The sequence below is a fragment of the Podarcis liolepis genome (genome assembly GCF_965112155.1).
Source record: "Podarcis liolepis genome assembly, chromosome: 1".
NCBI classification, from domain to species: Eukaryota; Metazoa; Chordata; class Lepidosauria; order Squamata; family Lacertidae; genus Podarcis; species Podarcis liolepis.
Window position 1 is genome coordinate 138674220 of NC_139554.1, and position 23395 is coordinate 138697614.

General features: G+C 43.1%; 2 protein-coding genes across 3 annotated transcripts in view; one reads left to right on the forward strand and one right to left on the reverse strand.

Annotated features, from left to right (window-relative positions):
• Positions 1 to 320: 320 nt before the first annotated feature.
• Positions 321 to 23395, reverse strand: part of LOC310693456 (uncharacterized protein) — a 28564-nt gene continuing 5489 nt past the window's right edge. The window contains exons 2-5 of one of the 2 annotated variants that reach the window (XM_083475593.1): positions 22800 to 22899; positions 4004 to 4109; positions 940 to 3559; positions 321 to 764 (exon numbers count right to left, since the gene is read on the reverse strand). In XM_083475593.1, the coding sequence (XP_083331719.1) occupies positions 3444 to 3559; positions 4004 to 4109; positions 22800 to 22899 (322 nt within the window). In that variant the 3' untranslated portion in view covers positions 321 to 764; positions 940 to 3443. The other variant, XR_014519176.1, reaches the window with a different exon arrangement.
• MYL1 (myosin light chain 1) overlaps positions 15777 to 23395 on the forward strand; it is a 28285-nt gene continuing 20666 nt past the window's right edge. The window contains exon 1 of the mRNA XM_083475331.1: positions 15777 to 16229. Within this exon, the coding sequence (XP_083331457.1) occupies positions 16113 to 16229 (117 nt within the window). The 5' untranslated portion in view covers positions 15777 to 16112. The remainder of the gene's footprint in view (positions 16230 to 23395) is intronic.

Sequence of the window (23395 nt, forward strand, 5' to 3'; positions counted from 1 at the left end):
CCTCCGAAGAGGAGGGAGGGGATGGGCCCGGAGAAGAATCCGATTGGGAAGAGGGGAGAGACAGCAGCAAATGGAGAGGGGTGTTCGAGTCGTCAGATGGAGAGGAGAGTTCTTTCCGAGGGTTTCCCCCATCACCGTCAGAGGGAAGGACGGGGGGAGGGGAGGGCCCTGGGAGGGAGGTGGATGTCAGGGAACTGACATCGGAGCAGAGGGGGGAGGCGATGCTTCCAGACTCTGCAAGAGAGAGAACATCATCTGGGGAAGAATGTCCAGGTGACACCAGTGCTAAGGTTCTTCTTTACATGCTAAGGTTCTTCAGTGCTAAGGTTCTTCTTTACATGCACATGAACTGGGAGCTTTTTAAATATTTAGGTTAGCTGGAACAGGTTGTGCACTGTGCATTCATTTACCCAACTGTTGCTAGGCTGATTTACAGTCTCCTGCTCCAGCTGCTTACATAGAAGGCAGCCACTGAGTTGGGAGGAAAAGAATCATGAAGTACGTCCGCAGCAAGAGGTGGCTGCTCAGACCTTGATTCATCTTAAGAGTCTGTAAAGAGGGAGGGCCAAGTGCAAATGGTGACATGGTGTCTAGGAGACTGCTGCTAGAGAAAACAAGGATGGTATTTGAGGCTGGCAAAGAAATAGGAACTAGCTCTTCTCCCAAAGCATTTCCACATGGCTCAGAAATTTCTGGAAACAGGTACAAGTGTTTGTGCTAGAGGTGTTCACAGCAGCCACAATTTGTTGCAATTTTTGCAGCGACTAACTGACAGTGGCGTAGCATGGGGGGTGCAGGGGGGGCCGGCCGCACCGGGCGCAACATCTGGGGGTTAGAGTTAGGGGGCGCAAATCCACGGGTTAGGGGGTGCAAATCCATGGGTTAGGGGGCACAAATTACTTGCCTTGCCCCGGGTGCTGACAACCCACGCTACGCCACTGGTAACTGAAACCACGGGCGATTCCTCATCATCTATAAATCCATTTGGAGACAGACGCATAAATAGTTACCCTTCAGCATGCAACAGTGTACAGAACTGGAACAAATGTTTCACGACTGTTGCTCTAATAGGATTATTTGAGTTGATCAAATTTCCAGTACAGTCATACCTCGGGTTACAGAGGCTTCAGGTTGTGTGTTTTCGGGTTGCGCACCGCACCAAACCCAGAAGTACCAGAACGGGTTACTTCCGTGTTTTGGTGCTCACGCATGCGCAGAAGCGCCAAATCGTGACCCGCGCATGCACAGGCATGGCGCTGCGGGTTGCGAACACTGTGGGTTGTGAACGTGCCTCCTGCACATCCCGAGCATCCACTGTATCTGCCGTCAAGTAATCAGGGGAGGAGGAGAACAACCGTATCTGCACATGGCTTTCTGCCCCAATTCCCCTCAGGTGTTTTTATTTTATTAGGGTTCATCCCAGACAGAGCAGTGTGATTACTATTACTTTTACTATTTGCTTCTCTTCCTGCATTGGCTGCAACCTATTTACCCTCCTCACAGTCCACTGTATCATTCATTAATATGCCTTCTTGTATTCTGAGCGCTCGGTATAAGCTTAGCCTTCCGAACCAACAACAGGTTCCTAAGAGCATGTGCAGAGTGCATTTCCATCACCACACCAAACCCCACTTCTAGGATTAGGATGCTAGAGCTCACATATCAAAAGTAGGTCTTCCTGGCATGCTTGAGCACATTCGTCTCATTTTAGAAATTAAGTACTACCATGCTCTTAGAAAGAAGAGATGTTTTATGAGTTGAGAAGAGCCAACATGACCTCAGTTGCTCCCACTTGAAATTAATATATATATATATACTTAGCCACTGGGCACCTCCTGCCACTGAACTATGCCAGCCGATCAGTATAGGAACAATGGTCTAGAAACTGATGCCTGAGTTTTGAGTTGTATTTTCCTCTTCCCTCCATGTCCCCTTTCCTTTGTGTGTTGTTTGTTTGTTTGTTTGTTTGTTTGTTTGTTTGTTTGTTTGTTTGAATATAGGCATGCGTGTAGGGAGTGACTTGTTTTGATTTCATGTTAGCCTGTTAGCTGCTCTGGGAGCCTTTTTGACTGTACAAGGTACAAATGCTCTAAATTAAGCAAATAAACAAATGGTAAAGGTAAAGGGACCCCTGACCATTAGGTCCAGTCATGGCCGACTCTGGGGTTGTGGAGCTCCTCTTGCTTTAGTGGCCGAGGGAGCCGGCATACAGCTTCCGGGTCATGTGGCCAGCATGACTAAGCTGCTTCTGGCGAACCAGAGCAGCGCACGGAAACGCCGTTTACCTTCCCGCTGGAGCGGTACCTATTTGCTTGCACTTTGACATGCTTCTGAACTGCTAGGTTGGCAGGAGCAGGGACCGAACAACAGGAGCTCACCCCGTTGCGGGGATTAGAACCGCCTACCTTCTGATCGGCAAGTCCTAGGCTCTGTGGTTTAGACCACAGCGCCACCTGCGTCCCTAAAACAAATGGTACAGGTACACATTACACAGCTTTTGAATTGCACAGCTCTCAAAAGCTTCCACACACATAAAGTGGCTGAGTTTTATATGATCTTCCACACACATTTTTATACTCTCAGTGATCAAGTCTTAGCAGCAAATGTCTATATCAGAAAATTAGTCAGTAAGGCTGCACACACGTTCCTGCGAGTATGCCCCATTGAATGCAACAATATTTTTTAGTCATATGTACACTGTAGAATTTCTTTTTGATCTTAATTCCACCCTTTACAAAAGCTGAGAGTGGAATTTTTTTAAAAAAATAATAATACAGTGGTACCTCGGGTTAAGAACTTCGTTCCGGAGGTCCATTCTTAACCTGAAACTGTTCTTAATCTGAAGCACCACTTTACCTAATGGGGCCTCCCACTGCCACCGCACCACTGCCTCGCGATTTCTGTTCTCATCCTGAAGTAAAGTTCTTAACCTGAGGTACTATTTCTGGGTGAGTGGAGTCTGTAACCTGAAGTGTACCACTGTAATCAATATTTTAAAATATAAATTATGTTTTTAAAATCCTAATGGGTTTAACTTTAAGACAAGCTTTTTTCCAAAACCAGCACAGATCAAGCAACAGAAATCTATCTAGCAATAGAAGAAAAACTAAGTTTCTGGGAGATGCTGAAGCCAGAACATAATTAGTTTCCACAAGAAGGTGTAGTTTGGACTGAAATAAATTAAGAAGCAATTAACATATGTTTGTTGCTCTGTGTGACAGCTGCAGTCAACCTCTCATTCCTTGGAGCATTTAGTTGCATAAGAAATGCATTGACAAACCCATAGGTCATATTTATATGTATACCAATAAAGCTTTATGTAAAAAAGTACATAGATAAGTTATTTATTATATTTTACATGTATTATGCTAACAACGGTGTAGAGGGCCAGTGGCAAAGGACATGCTTTGATGCAGAGGGTCTCACGTTCAATCCTGGGCAGGTTAAAAGAGTCTCAGGTAGTAGGTCCTGGGGAAAGACTCTTCTCCGCCTGAGAAACTAGACAGCTGATGCCAATCAGAGTAGGCAGTTTCCAGATAGATGGATCCATGATGTGACTCTATATAAGGCAGTACCATATGTTCACAACCATTTTAAAATGCAAAATTCCTTTCTGACTTTAGGAATCAAGTTCACCTGCTAAAATAAGCTATGATGTTTAGATGTCTAGATACCTCTTTATTCTTCAGACTATACAGATTTCATTTATTTCTGCTACGTCTATTCAAAAGTCTGCATAGTCCCAAAATAGCCTGATGGACCATTAGATACTTTCAGTCTGCTTTCCTGCCAGAGACCAATATATTAGAGTTTAGCCTAGCTTAGAGGGGAGTGGACTCCCATACCTTTAACAGAAGAGGGAATCTCAGCAAGTGTAGCAGCAGCACCTGTTGGAATTTCCTCTTCTGCACAACTAGCCCTGTCCAGTTTTGTATCTGGCCACTATGCTTTTCATTTTCTGCATTTGGACAAGACTTCTATGTTTTGAATTAAGCCTTCTCACCTGTAATAGCTTCTTTGACTCTGCTCTTTAAGAACACCAGAATCCTCTTGGCTCTCATGGTACGCTTCCTGATCTTTAGTAAACAGTCCAGTCGAGCTTCTATTGGCTATGATAACAAAAAAACAAAAAAACATCCTCTTGAATTAATTTGTTCTTATCAGTTTATACTTTTAAACAACAAAACTTTTTTGGGATAATCTGAACTTCTTGCCTTTGCTTCTCTCTCTCTCTCTCTCTCTCTCTCTCTCTCACACACACACACACACACACACACACACAGTGTGTTCTTTGGATCCAGTCTCTGGAGTCTGACTTCACCCTGTTCTGAATTGCTGTCTTATTCTTTAAGATTTATAGATCTATATTTCAGTCTAAGCTGTTGTTAGTTTCCTTCTTAACAATCTCTGATCACGTAAGATATATGAGATGTAGAACAACATTCTTTAGCTACATGCCGCTTGCCTCTATTACTAAATAGGGTATTGAGGGGGTGGCAATGGGCATTTAAGGAAGGTTAAAAGATCTGCCTTGGAATAGGGCTGCCTTAAGAAATGAAGGGGGCTTCTCGGATTATTTTTGATAAAAACAATAGCTGCATTTCATCCTACATCTTTCCAACATAATCAATGCATTTTTAAAAGAATTGTAGATAATCAACAAGTAGATAAAATAATGTGGGAGAGGCAAGCTCCTATTCTTCTGTAACCCATTTGGGGCAGGAGGTGAAGCACCACTACTTTCCATTCTGCTCTTTCTCAAAGAAGACTGGACCCAAACACCTACTTCCCTATGATCTGGTTAAGATTTCTGCTCCCAGACTCAGGAATTCCCTCCCTGGAGAAAAACAAAAAAATTCCTTCCAGTAGCACCTTAAAGACCAACTAAGTTAGTTCTTGGTATGAGCTTTCGTGTGCATGCACACTTTGAAGAAGTGTGCATGTACACGAAAGCTCATACCAAGAACTAACTTAGTTGGTCTTTAAGGTGCTACTGGAAGGAATTTTTTTATTTTAACTATGGCAGACCAACACGGCTACCTATCTCCCTGGAGAAGTTAGACTGGCTCCCTCCTTTTTGTTCCAACAGGCCTTTGGGAACTGACTGCTTTTAATTAAAGGGCTGGTGTTGTGCTGTTTTTATTGTAATTATTTCACAGAATCAAAGAATTCTCGAGTTGGAAGGGATCCTGAGGGTCATCTAGTCCAGCCCCCTGTAATGCAGGAATCTCAACGGAAGCATCCATGACAGGTGGCCAGCCCATCTCTATAAGCAGATGATAGATGTATGGTTTAAACCAGGCATAGGCAAACTCCAGCCCTCCAGATGTTTTGGAACTACAATTCCCATCATCCCTAGCTAACAGGACCAGTGGTCAGGGATGATGGGAACTGTAGTCTCAAAACATCTGGAGGGCCGGAATTTGCCTATGCCTGGTTTAAACAGATGGTTGATAGAGAGACAGATTTAATCCTATCCATGTTTAATTGGTTTTTAATGATTGCTTATTCTATATTTTAGCAATTCTTGTTTTTACCTGTAAGTTGCTTTGAGTCCCATGAGGGAATAAAAGTGGAACATAAATTTGCATAATAATACACTTTCATCCTGCCTTTACTCAGAAAGAAAACAAAATGAGAACAAAACAGTGGCATAATGTATATAAATTTCAAAGCAGCAGAGGTTAAAACACTAAACCAACAGGCACCCAAGCTCTTTGTGATGCGGTAGGAGACATCACCACTACCTATAAACATGATGATAAACCATGGTCTTGCTGAGTGATAAATGGACAAGTACTGGGAAAACTCTAAATATATATATATTTAAAAATTAGTTTTAGATTTATTTTAAATTTAAACTCCCTACTTATCTCGGCTGCAGAAGTAGGAGGCCACCGAAGGCTAGAAATCTTAAAGAACAGAGGCCCCAGAATTACAGTTGCGAAAGGAAATCCTGCCTTCGACACAGAATATTTTCCTGGACAAGGTGGGTGGTGGCTGACCAGATTCAGGCACTCCTGGAGCAAAATAATCTTCTAGAACCATTTTAATTAGGATTTCACCCCAGTTTAAGCATGGAGACTGTCTTGGTCATCCTATGCCAGGGGTCAGCAACCTTTTTCAGCCATGGGCAGGTCCACTGTCCCTCAGACCTTGTGGGGGGCCGGACTATATTTGGGGGGGGGATGAATGAATTCCTATGCCCCACAAATAACCCAGAGATGCATTTCAAATAAAAGGACACATTCTACTCATGTAAAAACATGCTGATTCCCGGATTGTCCATGGGCCAGATTGAGAAGGCGACTGGGCCGGATCCAGCCCATGGGCCTTAGGTTGCCTACCCCTGCCCTATGCCCTGTATGTTCTCTATGTCAGGAGAGAGAGATGGGGAGTGTAGCTTGGACGTGACATATCAGAAAGAAAATATGGAACATTTATATGGAAATACAGAACTTCTGGGGGTCCATGCACTATTTACTTCTCCATCCTATAATGCTCATTCTAACCCTGAAGTCACTGAAGGCAAATATTGAATGAGACTCAAGGAAGACACAGTTCATTTAAATGAGAATTAATACAGTAGAATTGTTTGTTCAGCATTCCAGGGAATAGTCTGAAGTGGAAACTTTTTACAGTAAATGCATGGATTGTAGGGGCCTTGAAGCTGCAAGAATTCAAACTGTCCAAAGAATTACCAGAGAGATTTTATTTTTAACACACGCAGCGCAAGCATGAATGCTGGAATTAGCATCTTGCGCAGAGCTTAATCTTCACATTTTAAACTATCCAGTGAGAACTACCCCACTGGGCCTGTCAGCTAAACTCTTTCCCCTGTGAAGGGTTCTGCATGATGTGAATCATTATTATATGTGTTTTGTGTTGACTGCGGATATCTCAAAAGAAGCTGTGAACAGGTGCTGTCGCAAATTTTCCTGTTACATTATAGTGCTTGCTTACATTTGATAGCCCCAGCGGTACCAGGATTACCAATAAACCAAGGGTGCTTTGAGGAGGTCAGTTTTTTAAAGAAAACAGAGGAAAGGGAGGAAGTTTTCAGGATTGTTGAAAATGAAGGCAAAACTTATCCCTGGCCATACCCAAGCATGCACATTTCTTCAGAGAAAAAGCTGTGTATACATAGATATGCTTCTTTTGAAATTCTTCATGTAAGCTGGTATCTGAGCAAAGCACTCCCCATTTTTAATTTAAAACAAATTTCTAATTTGTATTGTTGGGAAGTAATCCTAGAACACAAACCCTAGTCTTTAAAGTACCTCAGGTATTAACTTCAGCGCAATGCATACTAATCAATTCTTTCAAATTTTCTGTAATTCCCCCCACCCCGAGTAGAAAACCTTAATTAAAGAAAAGAATGTCGAATACTAGTTTCTTTGCATCTGAATCTGGACTTCTGGGTGGTGCTCTGGTGTCTAGTAAACAACTGCCGTGGTAGGAAGGCATTTCTCTTTGGGCATGCTATGTCCCCTTGAGAGAGGCTGAGGTGCTGGAGAGTTCTAGAAGGAATAATTTGCATTCCTCAGGGCTGATCGCTTAGAGACACTGATATTGCTTTGAGACAGAATTAGAAAACCTTGAGCGAGAGGGCAATGAGGCACAACTGCAAAGTCAGCCATCCGCTATATGCAGAACAGCAGTTGGCGTTCCTCCTCTTAGCGATTGGACACAGCCGCACCAGCCCCACGTCACACAAAGGAAAAACACATATCCCAAACTATAAGAGAGGAAAGAGGTGCTTTCTTCTCACGGTTTGCTTTTCTATTTGCTTTCTATACACTTCTAACTAAATCTTGTCCTTCTTTTTTGTCTCACCCTCTCTGCTTTTAAGTATAAAATCACTTTCTTTGGGGCTACTTCTCTTATTCTTTTAACGATACATCAGTGTCAATGAGAGCCAGTGTGGTGTAGTGGTTAAGAACGGTAGATTCGTAATCTGGGGAACCGGGTTCGCGTCTCCACTCCTCCACCTGCAGCTGCTGGGTGACCTTGGGCCAGTCACCCTTCTCTGAAGTCTCTCAGCCCCACTCACCTCACAGAGGGTTTGTTGTGGGGGAGGAAGGGAAAGGAGAATGTCAGCCGCTTTGAGACTCCTTCAGGTAGTGATAAAGCGGGATATCAAATCCAAACTCTTCTTCTACTCTTCTCTTCTTCTTAACAATTCAGTTTGTATCTGTAAATCACAGTCAGACTTCAATAGCCACTCTTCTGTTCCCTGTCTCAGATTCATCCAGTTTATCATGAATGGGTGTTTTTCTCATTGTCTGTGATGCTGCAGAATAGCTCAATCTCAGGGCAAGAAATTCCTGCATTGCAGGGGACAGGATTAGATGACCCTCATGTTGCCTTCCAACTCTACAGTTCTATGATTTTATGATAAGAAAGCCAACCCATGATGGAATTGTAATTCAGCTAGGTTCTCGCGTGGAATAACACAACTGCTGCAATGGAAAACATAGTTCTGAAAATCCAAGCTCTATCTTCAAAATAATGTGCTTTTAACAGAAACCAGCAGAAAAAAACTTTCTGCAGCATGGAAGTAAACATTACCACCTGCAGTTATTTGCAGAACAGGTTGCAATTAAAAGATGCAGGAGCAAGAGCTCATTAGAATGTTTCATAATTACTTTTCCATGTAATGTCCTACTTTACAGAGGACAGTTCTCTGTCTGGAAGGCTGTCTCTCCTCATGGGGAAATTACCGGAGAATTCCATTCTGGTAACAGTACAGCATAACCCCAACAATGATCAACTGCTTGTGTGGAAGCAGCCTCATAATCTAAGCCTATGTCATGTTTTCTCAGAAGGAAGCTTCATCATTGTCAGCAATGGGGCTTATTCCCAGTTGGATGCGTACAGAATTGCAGCCTCACACAAACAGCTTTTGAGGATGTCAGATGCAAATATTTTCAAAATTCTCCATCAATGACTCATAGCAAAATCTTCTTCATTTCCACTCAGAGTACGCTCAAGTGACCTCAGTGTGACTTACCGGTACTCCCAAATAAGTGTGTATGGGGTTGTAGCTTAAAACCCTTATTCAAAGCAACTAATTATTATTTATAAATATATGTATTGAAAGTAGCGTTCTAGCCAGTGTAAAAGTCCTTAAACAGTTCTGAACATCCCCTGTTTTGAAGGAAAGATGTTCAAGTCAGGCTTCTAGGTGATGTGGAAGTGCCTTGTCTGTTCTTGGGAGCACTTCATATTCTCCATTTTTGAGGACAAGAAGTACAGATGTTCAGTTTCCAGACTCTTCTAGTACAATAATAGTGTTTTGGACATTTTTCAGCTTTCTACCTTCTGTGGAAATACTATAACAATTTTAACTCCAAAGCAAGTATGCAATGCTTCTAATAAGCAAAGTTCCTTTGCCCCAGTTCAGAGAGTTTAGCAGCAAGCCCTATGATGAAGTGAAGGAATCTATTGTCTAGGAGCAGAACATATAAAAAGCCAGCTGCTATGGAACACCCGAATCCTCAGCTGTTGCCTTTGCTTTCCATTACAAGTGAAGTTTGTCAAGTCACACTGCCAGGGATGACAGAGTGAAACAGTGATCATATTTAGTTAGTTGCTGTGTTAAAAGCAGAAGAGAAACTCTGTTTCTGTAACACCTGGAAACAGATAAGCCTCTGCCACTGTTCACATTGGACTGTCAGTGTTAAGCAGTTTCCCATGTCTTTTCCCAGTGCAAAGTGGAGCGCTAGTCAGTTTCCCAAATGCCACTCATTGCTCTGTTTCACGCCATCATAAGGGAAAGCATCTAAATCCGCAGCTGTTCCTTAAGCTTTAGATACTAAACAATTGGTGTGAATTCCTCAATGGTGTTCCACTTTCTTTCAGGGGCTTTGAAAAGTACAAAGCACCTCTAAGCCAGGGCTTCTTAAAGTAGATCTTGGTGGAGCTCTCCAGTTCTGTGGTCAGCTCCTGTCCGCATGGTTAAAGTACTTAAACTTTGTCCTAGGCACCCAAGAAGTTAGTCACAGAAAATTGACTCTCCTACATGAAGTCTAGGGTTAGTTGGAAAAGGAAGGTAGGTCTTATTGTCCGGTAGTGTTTGCTGGCTGTTGCTGATTATGACGATTCAGCTTGGTATGTTGATTGAACTAGGCAGCTAGCAGTCCACAGCTTGTCTCTGCCTCCCATGCCAGCGCTTGAAACTTCAGCAGCAAATTGATATGTGCCTATTACTAGGTGTGAAAGCTAGGCAAGAAAAGCTTTTAACCCTCTGTTACCTGGCAGAACTGGGCTAGTTCACAGCCCTTCTCTTCCTGAAGATGAATTGGCCTCAGAGCAGCAGCAAAAAGAAACAGGCTGTACATAATTTGCTTGTTTTTAAGTTAACTTTTCCAGCTCCTGCTTTCTCTCCCCCCCCCCACCTCTACACACAGCCTACTGACCCAATCCATGGATTGCACCTCCAATGTTTGCCCCTCCCCAGCCTCATTGCACAGTCTCTTACACAGACACCACCATGTCCTCTTATTTTACTGAGATCTACATGTATATTATGCCTGTGTGCCTCTCATCCCACTGTTACTCCCCAGCACAGTCCACATGGCTATGTTAAGCGGAGCGCACATATTTAAAGTCGCAGAAACTTAAGGCACCATAAACAACATCAGTTGATTATAATTCCCTGGACACTTGAATCATTATTGGGCTGGGAGTATCCTTGAACTGTCAATCTTAGTATTGGGGGTGGGGGGTGGGGCAAACTACTGCATTCAGCAAAAAAGTACAGTATTCTGATTTGCTTGTCCCTTGACGGCACAGATTTGATGCATAAGCTTCTCCACAACAGTGATTTCCACAGCTGTGTTATGACAAGTCTGGCAGCAACTAACATCAATCTAATCCCATCCTTATGCCACCTTCACATGTTACTCACATACAGATGGCATGCGTGGTGAAATAGGCTGCAAAGCTCGCCATTTAGCCCTGCCCTGGAGTTGTGCTGCTCTTCCTGCCCCCCTCAGTTGCCATGCTGAGAATAACATCTGCAGCGTGTGGAGGCATCCCTTGTGATGTACAAATTTGGGACATCCTTTATAAAAACACCCAAATATTTTCTTATCCCGAGTTCTCAATTGTAAAATAAGAAAAACAGTGATCGGAGTTGGGTTGGGTGGGGCAAACGTGTGTTTTTCCGCTTTCTATTTCTTTATAATATGAATAATAATGACACACTGGTTGTGTTATGAAGTCTTTCCTCACTTTAAGGCTTGCCTCGCCATCTGACTCTGTTTTTTAAAAAATCTTGTTTGTCACTATGTTTCCCACTCTTCTTCTTCTCCTCCTTCCTTTCACCTCTGCATCATTTCCAAGATTGCTTCGAAACACCTCACTAAGTGAGCCATAAGTTATTGAACTATACATAATACTGAGGCTTGCACGTATCTCTCTACCTGTTGAACTGCTACCAGACTGTCTCGCTTGATAAGTGGCTCTCACATCCATGCGCACTGGCCTTTTATCTATCATTCACTCTGGGGCACATGTTGCCCAATTTATGATACATGGTTGGGTGTATAAAGTTTTCTAAGAGAGAGGTTTAAGTTAAATGGGATCATTGGCTTAAATGCAACACAGTGTAGGCATGTTTAAGCCAATTGATTTAAAGGGGTTAAGCAAACTTACTTTTGTAGGATTTAGACTATTAACTTCAGGGCCAGAGATGGCCATATACATTGAGTGAGGCACCACAAGTCACTCTTTCTCAGATAAACTGGGTGTTGTTGTTCCATTTATAGACATGCCTTCATGAAAAACCAGAGTGGTTTGCAGTATATTAAAAACTGAATAATATACATGACACCAATAAAACCACAATACATCAAAATGTTAAAAACCAAGAGTTTCCAGTTCATGAAACCAATATAGCATCCATTAGCACAACCTCATAAGTACAAGTAAAAATGTGCTTCTAATAGACACTGAAAACCCTATATCAAAGAAGTTTGACATAGCTCAAGGAATAAGTTCAAAGATAGGGCACCACCACCACAAAGACCATGCCCACTGGAACCATGAGAATGACCTTCCCTGCAGAACTTTAGGGCCTAGGACATCAGCTGTAGCGAGAGTATTTGGCCCCCAAATGACTTAGCGATTTATAAGTCAACATTTACATTTTGAACTGGAAGTATATAAGCAGCCTATGCAGATCACAGAAAACAGATTCAATATGAATTGAATTGGGTGGGTTGTGCAGGATTCTGGAGGCGCTATACATTACCAACTGCAACTTCTGGAGCATCTTCAATGGCAGCCTCACATAAAACCTGCTGTTTCATGGAAATGCAACCCCATCTAGAACAGTCTCCATACTTCCCAGACTTGGGAAACCACCCACCGACAGCGCCTCCATTTCACCTGATTTTGTTGTTGTTTAGTCATTTAGTCGTGTCCAACTCTTCGTGACCCCCTGGACCAGAGCACGCCAGGCACTCCTGTCTTCCACTGTCTCCCGCAGTTTGGTCAAACTCATGCTGGTAGCTTCGAGAACACTGTCCAACCATCTCGTCCTCTGCCGTCCCCTTCTCCTTGTGCCCTCCATCTTTCCCAACATCAGGGTCTTTTCCAGGAAGTCTTCTCTTCTCATGAGGTGGCCAAAGTATTGGAGCCTCAGCTTCACGATCTGTCCTTCCAGTGAGCACTCAGGGCTGATTTCCTTCACAATGGAGAGGTTTGGTCTTCTTGCAGTCCATGGGACTCTCAAGAGTCTCCTCCAGCACCATAATTCAAAAGCATCAATTCAAAAGCATCACCTGATTTCAGTCTCTATTAATTGTTTCTGGTGATCTTAAGATACAGCCTTGCCTGAAAAGCAATGCAGCTGTGAGCACTGCTTGCTGGAAGATGTAGTGTGGATGAGCAGAACTTATGAAGGAGAACTGCCCAGGCCATAGAGTTCTAGATCTATCCAGGATTTGTTGTTGTTGTTGTTGGGGGTGTTAAAACAAGCTCTGGTTTTCTAAATAAACCTTGTGGGACCTAAGCCTGTGCCTCAGTTGCTTAACACACAACACTAATGCATACTGCAAAGCAGTCTCTTCCTTCTTTGTGGAACCCAGATTTGCAGCATTTGTTCGTATATATTTTTGTCTGGTTTGTGTATGGGCCCTTTTCACACATCCAAGAAGCCACATATATTCACCAATAGCTTTTAGAAAGCTGAAAATGAAATGGTTTCTGACATGTTTATTTGTCTCGAGACTGGCGCTGCTCTTTGACCTACTTTGTGAGTAACTGAACTTAGTGGGGTTTATTGCTGAGTAAACTTGCAAAGAATCAGGTTGCATGTCTGGGACACCATCTTAAGATGGTCCCATTTTACAGATGGGCCTTTGCTCTGCCCTTTTGAGACAACATTCCCCCACTTCCATTTTTTGTTCAACATCCAGCCTGAGGAAGAATTTTGTGAAACTCAAAGCTAGTTCACTGCCTTGTGACTTTTAGCTGGTTCTAATAAAAGTCTTATGCCACTGCTGCCTCCCTCTTGGATTTTGCTGGTTATAGGTCATTCTAATTAGCATTTGATATTTCAATGTGTTAAACTGCTATTCCAGATTGGTTTTCTTGGGCTACTACTTAACAGTAGGCAATTACCTAACAAGTGGAGTCAAACTGGGAGGTGATAATCCCATTACATTGTTGCTTTAACTTCAATGTGCAAACCTCATTTATAGATGGTATTCAGCGAAGTGCTAGGCATGTGGCTTCAATGGAATCACTTCCCCCTTTCCTCCCTGCCCCAATGCACTCTATAAATCTTTTGTGGGGTTCCCCCAACCTTCCAGAGCAGTTTTGGGTATAGCACTGGGCATGGGGGGGGAGTGGAAGGAGAGATCAGAATCCCCCTCAAGTTGTGCAAAAATGTAGTTGAATATCACCCTTAGTCATTATGAAGAATACTGGCTTGCCACAAATTATAAACTACAGTTCTGCAAGGTGTAGATTCACAGTAATGTGAACTAAATGTTATGCAAATGTACAGAGCTTTAATAAACCAGGGACAAATGCAGTGTTTAGCACAGTCCTCCTGCAATCCTGGCTCCTTTGGAAGGAAGGGCAAGATAGAAATAAAAAAATTAAAAACATCAGAAAGGGTTGCATCTAACACTGCATGATCAGAGTTAAACTCATGGAGCAGGATACTCCCCCTTCCTCTTATCTCCCTGTGTGTGCCCAAAGGGTCTTCCAACACCCTGGGAGGGGTTGGGGGCTGCGGGAAAGAGAAGGCTCAGGACCTTTGTCCAAGAAGAAGTCTTGCAAACATAACAGCAGCATTGGATACAAACCAAATAGGTTTTGTGTGTGTGACCCCATGTTAGGCTACATTACGTGGCCTAATTGTGTCCAAAAACTAGAAAACAAAATTAAATGAAGACCTTTTGCACTCCATATAGGCGGTTCCATTCATGGGTGGACAATATTTTAAGTAGACAGTCAGAAATACAGCTGGCAGCCATGTCAGACCATTTCCCAGCTCTTCTCTTCCTTAAAATATAGAAACATCCCCCCCCCCCCGCCCAAGAAGAGTGTGGGTATGTTTTAAGGTTACCATGAGTCCAAATAATTGATCATTTTGCCACACCTGCTTCTAATGTGTAGTAAACCCCTCTGAGGCAGATAAACAGGTGATCACACTTTCAAGACTACCAAACTACTGCAGGAGGGGAAGTTCAGTAATTAATATGGAAAGTAACTAACTTGAATCTTGGTTGTTTTCTACATTTAATACAACCCAACTTGTAATCTGCAAGGATATAAATGATTTTTATTGGTAGCTTTGTGCTTATTATTGGAAATATACCAGGATCCTGAAATCTATCTAAATGATTTTCAATACAGTAAGCTGAACAAAGCAACAGTTGAGATGGCTGCAGAGGTCAGAATTTCTTCGGATCTAAGAGTATAGTAACCGAATATGGGTTTAATTAACAATGAGAGCAGAGCCCTTCTGAGTAACACAGAAGTGACTAATAAGAGCTTGAACACTTGTCTGCTCAGGAAAGGAACGGGAGAGCATGAGAAGGGGAAAGGTCTCTGTGAGGCTGGAAGTGAAGAGCGCTAAATACGTGACAGAAGACTGGCAATTAAATTAGAAACAATAAACACAACTGCTATCCTTGATTGATAGCTATTTTGGTTTTATAAATGCTGTGAGGGAAGGGAGTCTCCTGCCTTTCTGGGAAAATACATTAGGTGGCATGTCTGTCTCCTTAATAAATTGGGCTTGGTTATGTCAGCCAACAATACATGAAATTGGATTAAGCGGAGAGCTTCTGGCTTTTCAGAGTAGCTTTATTGTAGATTCTGAGCTTTATTAAAAGAGTAATAAGAACAGATGGAAGAATCTTGGACTGGAGAGAATGAGAGAGGGGAGAGAGAGGCTAAAGCAGGATGGGTTTTCCATATACGCCTGCCTTTATTTTTAAACACCCCCCATACTCTTTGCTGGATCAACATTTTCATCTTGCAAAGGAAGGAAATGGAGGAGGAGTAAAGGAGAGAGGAGGGGACATGATCTGGAGGAAAGGGGGGAGGGGGGAGGGGGAGATGGAAACTGGTGATCATTTCCCAACCCTTAAAGTCAAAATTCCAGATGGAAATTCAATCCCCCCATAATGACATACAGTGATGGAAAATAAGATTTACAACTTTAGCAGAACTGTAATTCTACCAAGAAAAAAAAGTCAGTCAACTTGAACGAATGTCAACGAGAGACCTGAAACTGGCTTTGTCATATTCTTCCCTCCTTTTCATCTATTGCAAAAATGTGCGGGAGGCTTTAAAAAAGGGCACAGAAGTCCCCTTGAATCTGATGAAGGTCTGACCCCCTTAGATTCCATTTATAGCCTGACTCGGATGACATCCCCCTTGACTAGCAAACTGTCCAATCCAGCTGCAAGTGTCAAGATTGTATTAGGCACTAAGTGAAATATATATATGCCCTTGTGGTGTTCAACACACTGGGTCTACCTCCAAGGCTGTAGATCATCCTCACCATCTGCTGCTCCTCATCCAGGAATCTCTTATAAGGGTTTTTGGGGGCACCTTTTAACTTAAAAAAGAAAGAAAAGAACATGGCACCAAAGAAAGACGCCAAGAAAGCAGCTGCCCCTGCCCCAGCACCTGCCCCAGCACCAGCACCAGAACCAGCAAAACCCAAAGAAGCAGCAATTGATCTCTCCAGCATCAAGGTAAATGGATGGACTTGTGTGGTCACTGAAGCTAGAAAAGACAGGTGCATTATCTTATTCAAATCCGGAAGAGTATTTTTGGCTGGTCTTACTTATGGCTTGAATACTTTAATGAAGCTGAGCTGGAAAAGAAACTGGGCATTTTTTTCTGAAATACTTACAGCTTATGTGTATTTTTTTTAAAGGCATAGCAAATATTTATTTCAGTAGCTGAACTTGGCATGTTAGAAAACAAAAACCTATGGCAGTGTTTTTGTTTTTTTATTCTGGTGTCTAATCTATTTCAATTTGGCCTGAATCAAAGCTTTCTCAGTTAAATTTGTCTGTGCTTACCTTGTCAGATAAATAAAAAATCGTATAAACAAAATTCACAGCAGATTTGCAATTAATTAAATTAAGCACATCTCCCTCCTTTTTAATAAGGGTTAATTAGTGTGCAATTTTTATTCTGAAATTATTGTTATATCTATATATATAGTTATCAGCTGACTAGCCATTCATTCTGGATATATTGCTTTGCTTATTGTTGATGTGAAAGAAAAATAGCAACCCAGTTCATTTCCTTTAAGCTTTAAAATTGGGTCAGACTCAAACTTGGATGTGAGATTAAAAGAGAAGCTGACATGTTTCAGTGACTACATCTTTCATCTCTGTGGTTCATGATTTGCAAATTGCAGTGACATGAAAATCCTTTTGAGTGTTTTTACTTTTTCAAAGTTGATGCATGCCACCGTTTAGTTGCTGCATGCTGGCATTAAATGTTATGCAATGCAGTCACTATTTTGCCCAGGATTTTACCTCAAAGTGTGATCCGCAAGGAAGCCATCTGCCTGTGGAATGACGCCCGAGGGACAGACCCAGCTGGATAGATTCCCTGAGTGACTAAGTAGAGCGTCATCTTGCCACCTACAAGCCCTTTGATTGATCACAGCACCAATTTAGGAAACTCTGCTTAAGAAATGAAGCCTAATATGGCAAGTTAAACAGTGAAAAATGCTGTAAGGGTGGGCAAGAATTTTGATACTGTAGCTCTCTATTTGAACCACCAGGTCCCTCTAGGGAACTCTTAATCATTTTAAGCTGGTAAATGTGGCTTACTTTGCAATACTATCGCTGCATGTTTCCTCGCAAGTAAGTGCCACTGCCTTCAGTGGGGCCCACTTCCAGCAAGTAAGTATGATTAGGATTTCAGTCTTACAGAGTCCTCCATGACTAATCCTGAAATAGCACACTAATCAGTACCAAAGTGTTGTTAGGTCTGATTCTTTGACACCTAAAAAGCAAGCCACAGGGGGGGCAGAGTAAAATCCAAGGGAGCATTATATCTGCATCGCCTAAACAGTGATACTAGACATTTGAAAAACAAAAAGTCTCAAAACTGGACCGAGAGGAGACAGGGCTCCAACAAGACCACCTGTGGCATTTCCCCCCAATTATAATAGATGGTGGATTTCATGTACACTGAGCTGTGAAGAAGAATGTGGGCTGTATTTTCCGCTGAAGTAATTTACATTAGTTTCAAAGCTGCATGTATCCAATTCATTAGGAGAAAATAGAATTTTCAACTCTAGTGGCTCCGGTTAATTTACCTTTACATAAATATGCTTAATGGTGTATTTATCATCTGAAAGATGGAATACTGTAATTTCAGCCCTCACAACAGCCCTGCATGACCCTCTTCTTCAGACATGAAAGCACTTTTCTAACTCAAGAGTGTCACTCTAGCGGCAGAGGTGGACCTTCTGTGACGGGCACCAGAGCTCCCTGCTTTTATACCTAATTAGCTAGCGCACAAAAAATGAATATTCCAATTTAACTGGAATACAGTATGAGAGGAGAAACCTCCTGAATTACTAAACAAACATTTTGCATTATTGCCTCATAAGACGTAGCCTTTTAGTTGAAAGTACTCTATATACACTGTCTCAGGAATTCTTAGGACAACCTTGTAACAAAAGTCAGTATTTTTACCCTGATGTGTGGGGACTGAGGATGCGAGACACCTAGTGAGTTAATGGGCAATTTACCAATTCATAGCCCATGCTCTTTATCACTCAGTCACTGCTGAAAGAGTATTCCATTTCTGAAGCATAGGATCCTTGTAATCTCTGAACACTTGTATCAAATGTCTAAATACATTTGGACAAAGGTCTAAATAACCATTCTCCAACAAAACTAGATGTGAGAAAGCCACCCTCCCAACTTACAAATAACAGGGGTGGGAGGCAATTGCACTCCCTTTCCTTAGATGTACCCAGTCCTAAAACAATAATGGTTGGTTCCTGTGTTCTAGCCCTGTGCTCTGCTCATATGTCTTCTTACTTATATGGCCCTGTTCTTTACCACATTTGAGACTCCTTATCCTCACAATACCCCAGTGAGGTAGCTGAATATTCTTATCCTCATAACTGAGGCCCGGACAGCCTCACAGGGATAAGGTCACCTCCTGAGATAGTTGCTGTTCCAAGGATTAGTGCTGGGAATCTAGTCTCCAAGCCTAAGAACCATCTTGATGAATAAAATGCCCAGCACTGTAGCCATTTACATTTTTGAGAACATTTTTCTTGGACAGTCAGCCTAGACTCTCAATCCATCTCCCCCTCTCCCTGGGTGCTATGTTCCAGAGTCCTTTCCATTGGTACCTGAAGGAGTTGCATTAGTGGCATTTGCCACTGAATAAATTGATCAAAAGCTATAGTTTATTGCTTCAACTTTGGGGATTTAAGTTTCCAAGGCTTTGTCTGAGACCCAGCAGGCAAACAGATGATAGAGCTGATTTAGCTGGATTCTTTTTCAATTTGGCTCTGTTCTGCAGCTTCCCTTCAGGCACCCTCACGCTGTTTAGTCAAGGAACCCTCATATGAACAGATATTTCCTTTCTCAATGGAAACAAGAGTTTTCAAGCAACCGATGAAGAAATATGCAGCCTTTCCCTACAATAGAAAAATCCCAAGTAACCATTTGAAAACAGCCTTGACCCAGCACACTTTGTTGATTCTTTTTATTTAAAGCACTGCATAAACTATTTCCAGCTTCTCTTTAAAATTTTGAACATTAGTAGACAGTCCTCTGGTGGCTAATATTTGCTTATCCATAGCCTTTAAATTCAGTTTTTTCTGAAGGGCGGTGCTAGATGGTTTGCTTTCTAGCACCACCTGTTGGACAGTAAAGCTTTGACTGATTTAATGTGCCTGACCGGAAACTCCACTACTGTAATTTCTAATACGCTGTCGTGTCAGTTACATCTCAAATCAAACCACTCTGTGATGCAGCTCACTACAAAACATATCTGTTTAATTGCCACTGACCTGACTTGGAATAAAATGCTTCTATTAAAATGACTTGATATCCTGGAGTGTGACAAATATTTCCTCTATGTTTACCATGTACAGCAGGTGAAAATTCCACCTGCCTGCAGGTTCAGCCTCCTCTACAAATCCCAGGTACAAATCCCAGTACCTTCAGTTGGCGCCCAGTGAGAATATGATCATTAACAGAAAAGGGCAAAAGGAACATTGCTAGACCTTGGGGTTTATCCTCATTATTAGGAAAGAACCAGCAGATGCCTATTATGGTGGAGGGCGGGACAGAGAGTGCAGAAGGAGACTTCTTAAGCTGCTCTGCTCCCACCTTCACTGTGGTGCTTTCTTCCCCCATATGTTTCAAGGCCAGGTCAGTGAGTAAAGCATCCTCCTTCGCTCTGGCCATCCCTCGTCCTCTCCACATCTCCTAAAGCAGGGAGAAGGGCAGCCCTTTTGCTCTTGAGGCTGCATGGATGGGTGGGGCCAGATTCAAATAGGGGTGGGGTCAGCTCCATTCCTCTCCCTCCCACCAGAGGCGTACCTTGGTTCCCTTGCACGCTTGGCAAGAAGATAATCCCTTGGCAAGGAACAATGCTGGCACCTCCAAAGAGACTGTAGACCAGAAACTCAACAAGTTTGCTTTTTGTTGCCTTTTGCATTCCACCAGTGATTTCCTCCATCACCATTGGCTTGGCTCCGCCTCTCCTCCTCTAGTCTGCCTGCCTGCCTTCCTGCTGCCTGCCGACTGGGGAGGGAGCCCCTTAGGGCGGCAGCGACGGCCCACACCAGCGACAGGATTCCTCAGACATGCACCCAGAGGAGCTTGCATGCCTTGCCTGGCCACCCAGAGCAGCTCAGGGAGCACACAGACAGGCAGCCACTCTGAGCCAGAGTGGAGAGGCAGAATTTTTGTATGCACACACACCAGTCCTGTGCCTTTGGTGGGGCCCAACCTGGTCAACCCCTATGGACACCTCTGCCTACCCCTCACATGAAATTAGGCCAAGTGTAGTACAAATTTGGGCTGTGAGTGCATCTGGCCCTAAAGGTGCAGGCTGCCCCCCGGCATCTTAAAGGGTGGGGGCAGAGGAAGAGGAGTCTCCTTCCCTCTGCCTGCCCTGTCCTTTAGAAGAATAGGCAAAATTGTGTTAGCAGAACACACATGTACATCTGTGTGGGTTTGGTGTCAGAGCTCTGCTGATCACATACACCTAATTTCTGTTTCAAAGAAAGCAACAATGAGTGAGTCGTATCAGAAAAGTGTGTACTGCAGATTGCAGATTTCCCTTAGCCACCCCACCCTCACATCAGGACTCAGCAAGGAATGCCTAGACAACAGGTCACCTTCACATGCCAATCTAAGTTGTCCCCAGTCTGGCCTTTCTCTGGAACCTGGTATGGGGGTTTGAGAGGGTTCGGCTTCTTTGGTAGGGGTGTGAGGTATCAGAGGAGGTGCTCTGGAGGCTGCAAGCAGGGATGGACAGTGTAGGAGACGTTCACCTCTCCCCCAGACACCCAAAGTCCAGGAAAGCAAACATCCATGGAAAGCAAAAATGGGGAGTACAGTGGTACATTGGTTTACGAACTTAATCCGTTCTGGAAGTCCGTTCTTAAACCAAGGTGTGCTTTCCCACAGCAGCGGTGGGCTCAATTTACAAATGGAACACACTCAACAGGAAGCGAAACATGTTCTGCTTCAAAGGCAAAGTTCACAACCCAAAACACCTACTTCCGGGTTAGCAGCATTCTTAATCCAAGTTGTTCATAAACTAAGCTGTTCTTAAACCAAGGTACCACTGTAATCAACTTTCATAGAAAACCAGATCTCTCCTCTAATACTGTATGCTGAAAGAGCAACATTGTCAGAATGGACGTCTGAAACAACATACTGAGCCTTCCTGTAGGATAACGTCCAGCTGCTCCTGCTTGCCGCTGTCACCACTTGGTCACTTCTGCTCATTTACTGCTTCCCTCCCTCTGTAGCAAATGCTGGTGGCAAGAAGGGGCAGCAGTGGCTGACCAGGGCCATCGCATTAGACCAGGGTTTTTCAAACTTGGGTCTCCAGCTGTTTTTGGACTACAACTCCTATCATCCCTAGCTAGCAGGAATAGTGGTCAGGGATTATGGGAACTGTAGTTATAGAATCATAGAATCATAGAGTTGGAAGAGACCACAAGGGCCATCGAGTCCAACCCCCTGCCAAGCAGGAAACACCATCAGTTCAAACAGTTCAAAGATAGCTGGAGACCCAAGTTTGGGCAACCCTGCATTAGACCAAGAGAGAGCCTGTAGGGGTGCTCCAGATGCTGATCCTCTTTTTTGCCACTGCTGTCAGATACAGAAGGAAAGAACAGGTGGGGGAGTTGGTGCTGGCCCCATGCAAAAGGGCAACAGCTGCTGCCACCAGCACGCAGCAGGAGTTTTGGGAGGCTCCTATAAGCAGGGAGTCCAATGACAGCAATCCCTGACAGTAGACTTGCTCCTCCACCCTACCTTCTAATAACGTATTCAATGACAGCCAGAACTAACATGTGACTGGTTGTAAATCGGAAGGGAGGCAGGTGGGGGCTGTGAGGGAGAACAGTTTTGTGGGGCTGTGCTCCATTTGTCCTAATAAAGCAGCCTCCGTTGTCTGCAGTGAAGAGCCTTCTCTACTCAAAGAGCTTCCCTGTAGGACTCTAGAAGAGCAAGGTCTGACATCGTACAAATGCTCTCTACTGCGGAGGTTATAGCTGAAGCAAATATCAGATTCTGGATTGTGGCCTATAGGGGTATTGCTCTAGGCTGATAAAATAGTATTGGCATATATGTTTCTTTTACAGGAGTGAAAGGCTGCATGTTTAAGGACTCTTACTTTGGCAGAAGGATAGTTCCTCCTCCTCCTCCAGGTCTTAGGTTGAAGCTCAGAGGGCTGCCTGCATGCCCATCTCGACTCCTGGCTGAGCTCTGCCATCCTGTGGCCGACTCTGAGTAGGGCCACAGATTGCAGTGCATGAAATAAAATGTCTGGAATGAGGGGACTGCAGAGTAGTGTAGACTGTTAATAATAAGTAGCATATACAGCACAGTAAGAGCAATGGACACAAATCCTGTAAAAAGCTCACCAGCATTTCAGGATATTCAGACAAGCAGACATTGAAAGTATGGCAGAAATAGTTTGAATGCACATATATTGGATTGCACTGTTAAGTTAGTTGTGACTAAGACCACAGTCTTATGCACAATTACTTCTGAGTGAATAAATACCCATACTTCAGTCAATCTTACCTTTGTGTAGACATTACAGTGGATCTTGTTCCCATACAAGTGTAGATAGAATTGCACTGCTATACTGGAACTAACTTTTGCTCCGTTGGATCCAACAATTCTTAAACAGGGAAATATAAAAGGAGAAAGCAGAAGACAAATGAGCATTGCCTTGCATAGAGTCATACAATGTGCTAAGTGTTGATGTGTGACTGTGCATGTGCATGCCATTGTATATATGAATTTTTGCATATTTTGACCATTTTCTTCAATGGCTTTCACAATTACTACTCAACCAGGTCGTCGCTGAATGAACACTACAAGTGGTATAAGGAGAGAAGGTAAACAGATAAATTGCCTTGACAGACAACTCACAGTAGTGTGAAACTCCTATTTGTATCAAAAAAGAGGAAAAAGAAAAGTTTATTAAAAAACCCTCAAACTCCCATTATGCTAAGGCCTGATAGCAGGTATGCTCACACAACCAAAGAATCTGCAATTAAAGTCTTATATAGTGTTAGATTTACAATTGATAACAGCATCAATACCATACATACTGCTGCATTGCTTTGCACAAGGACAAATGACAGACACAATTTCTCTCTACTTTGCATCTG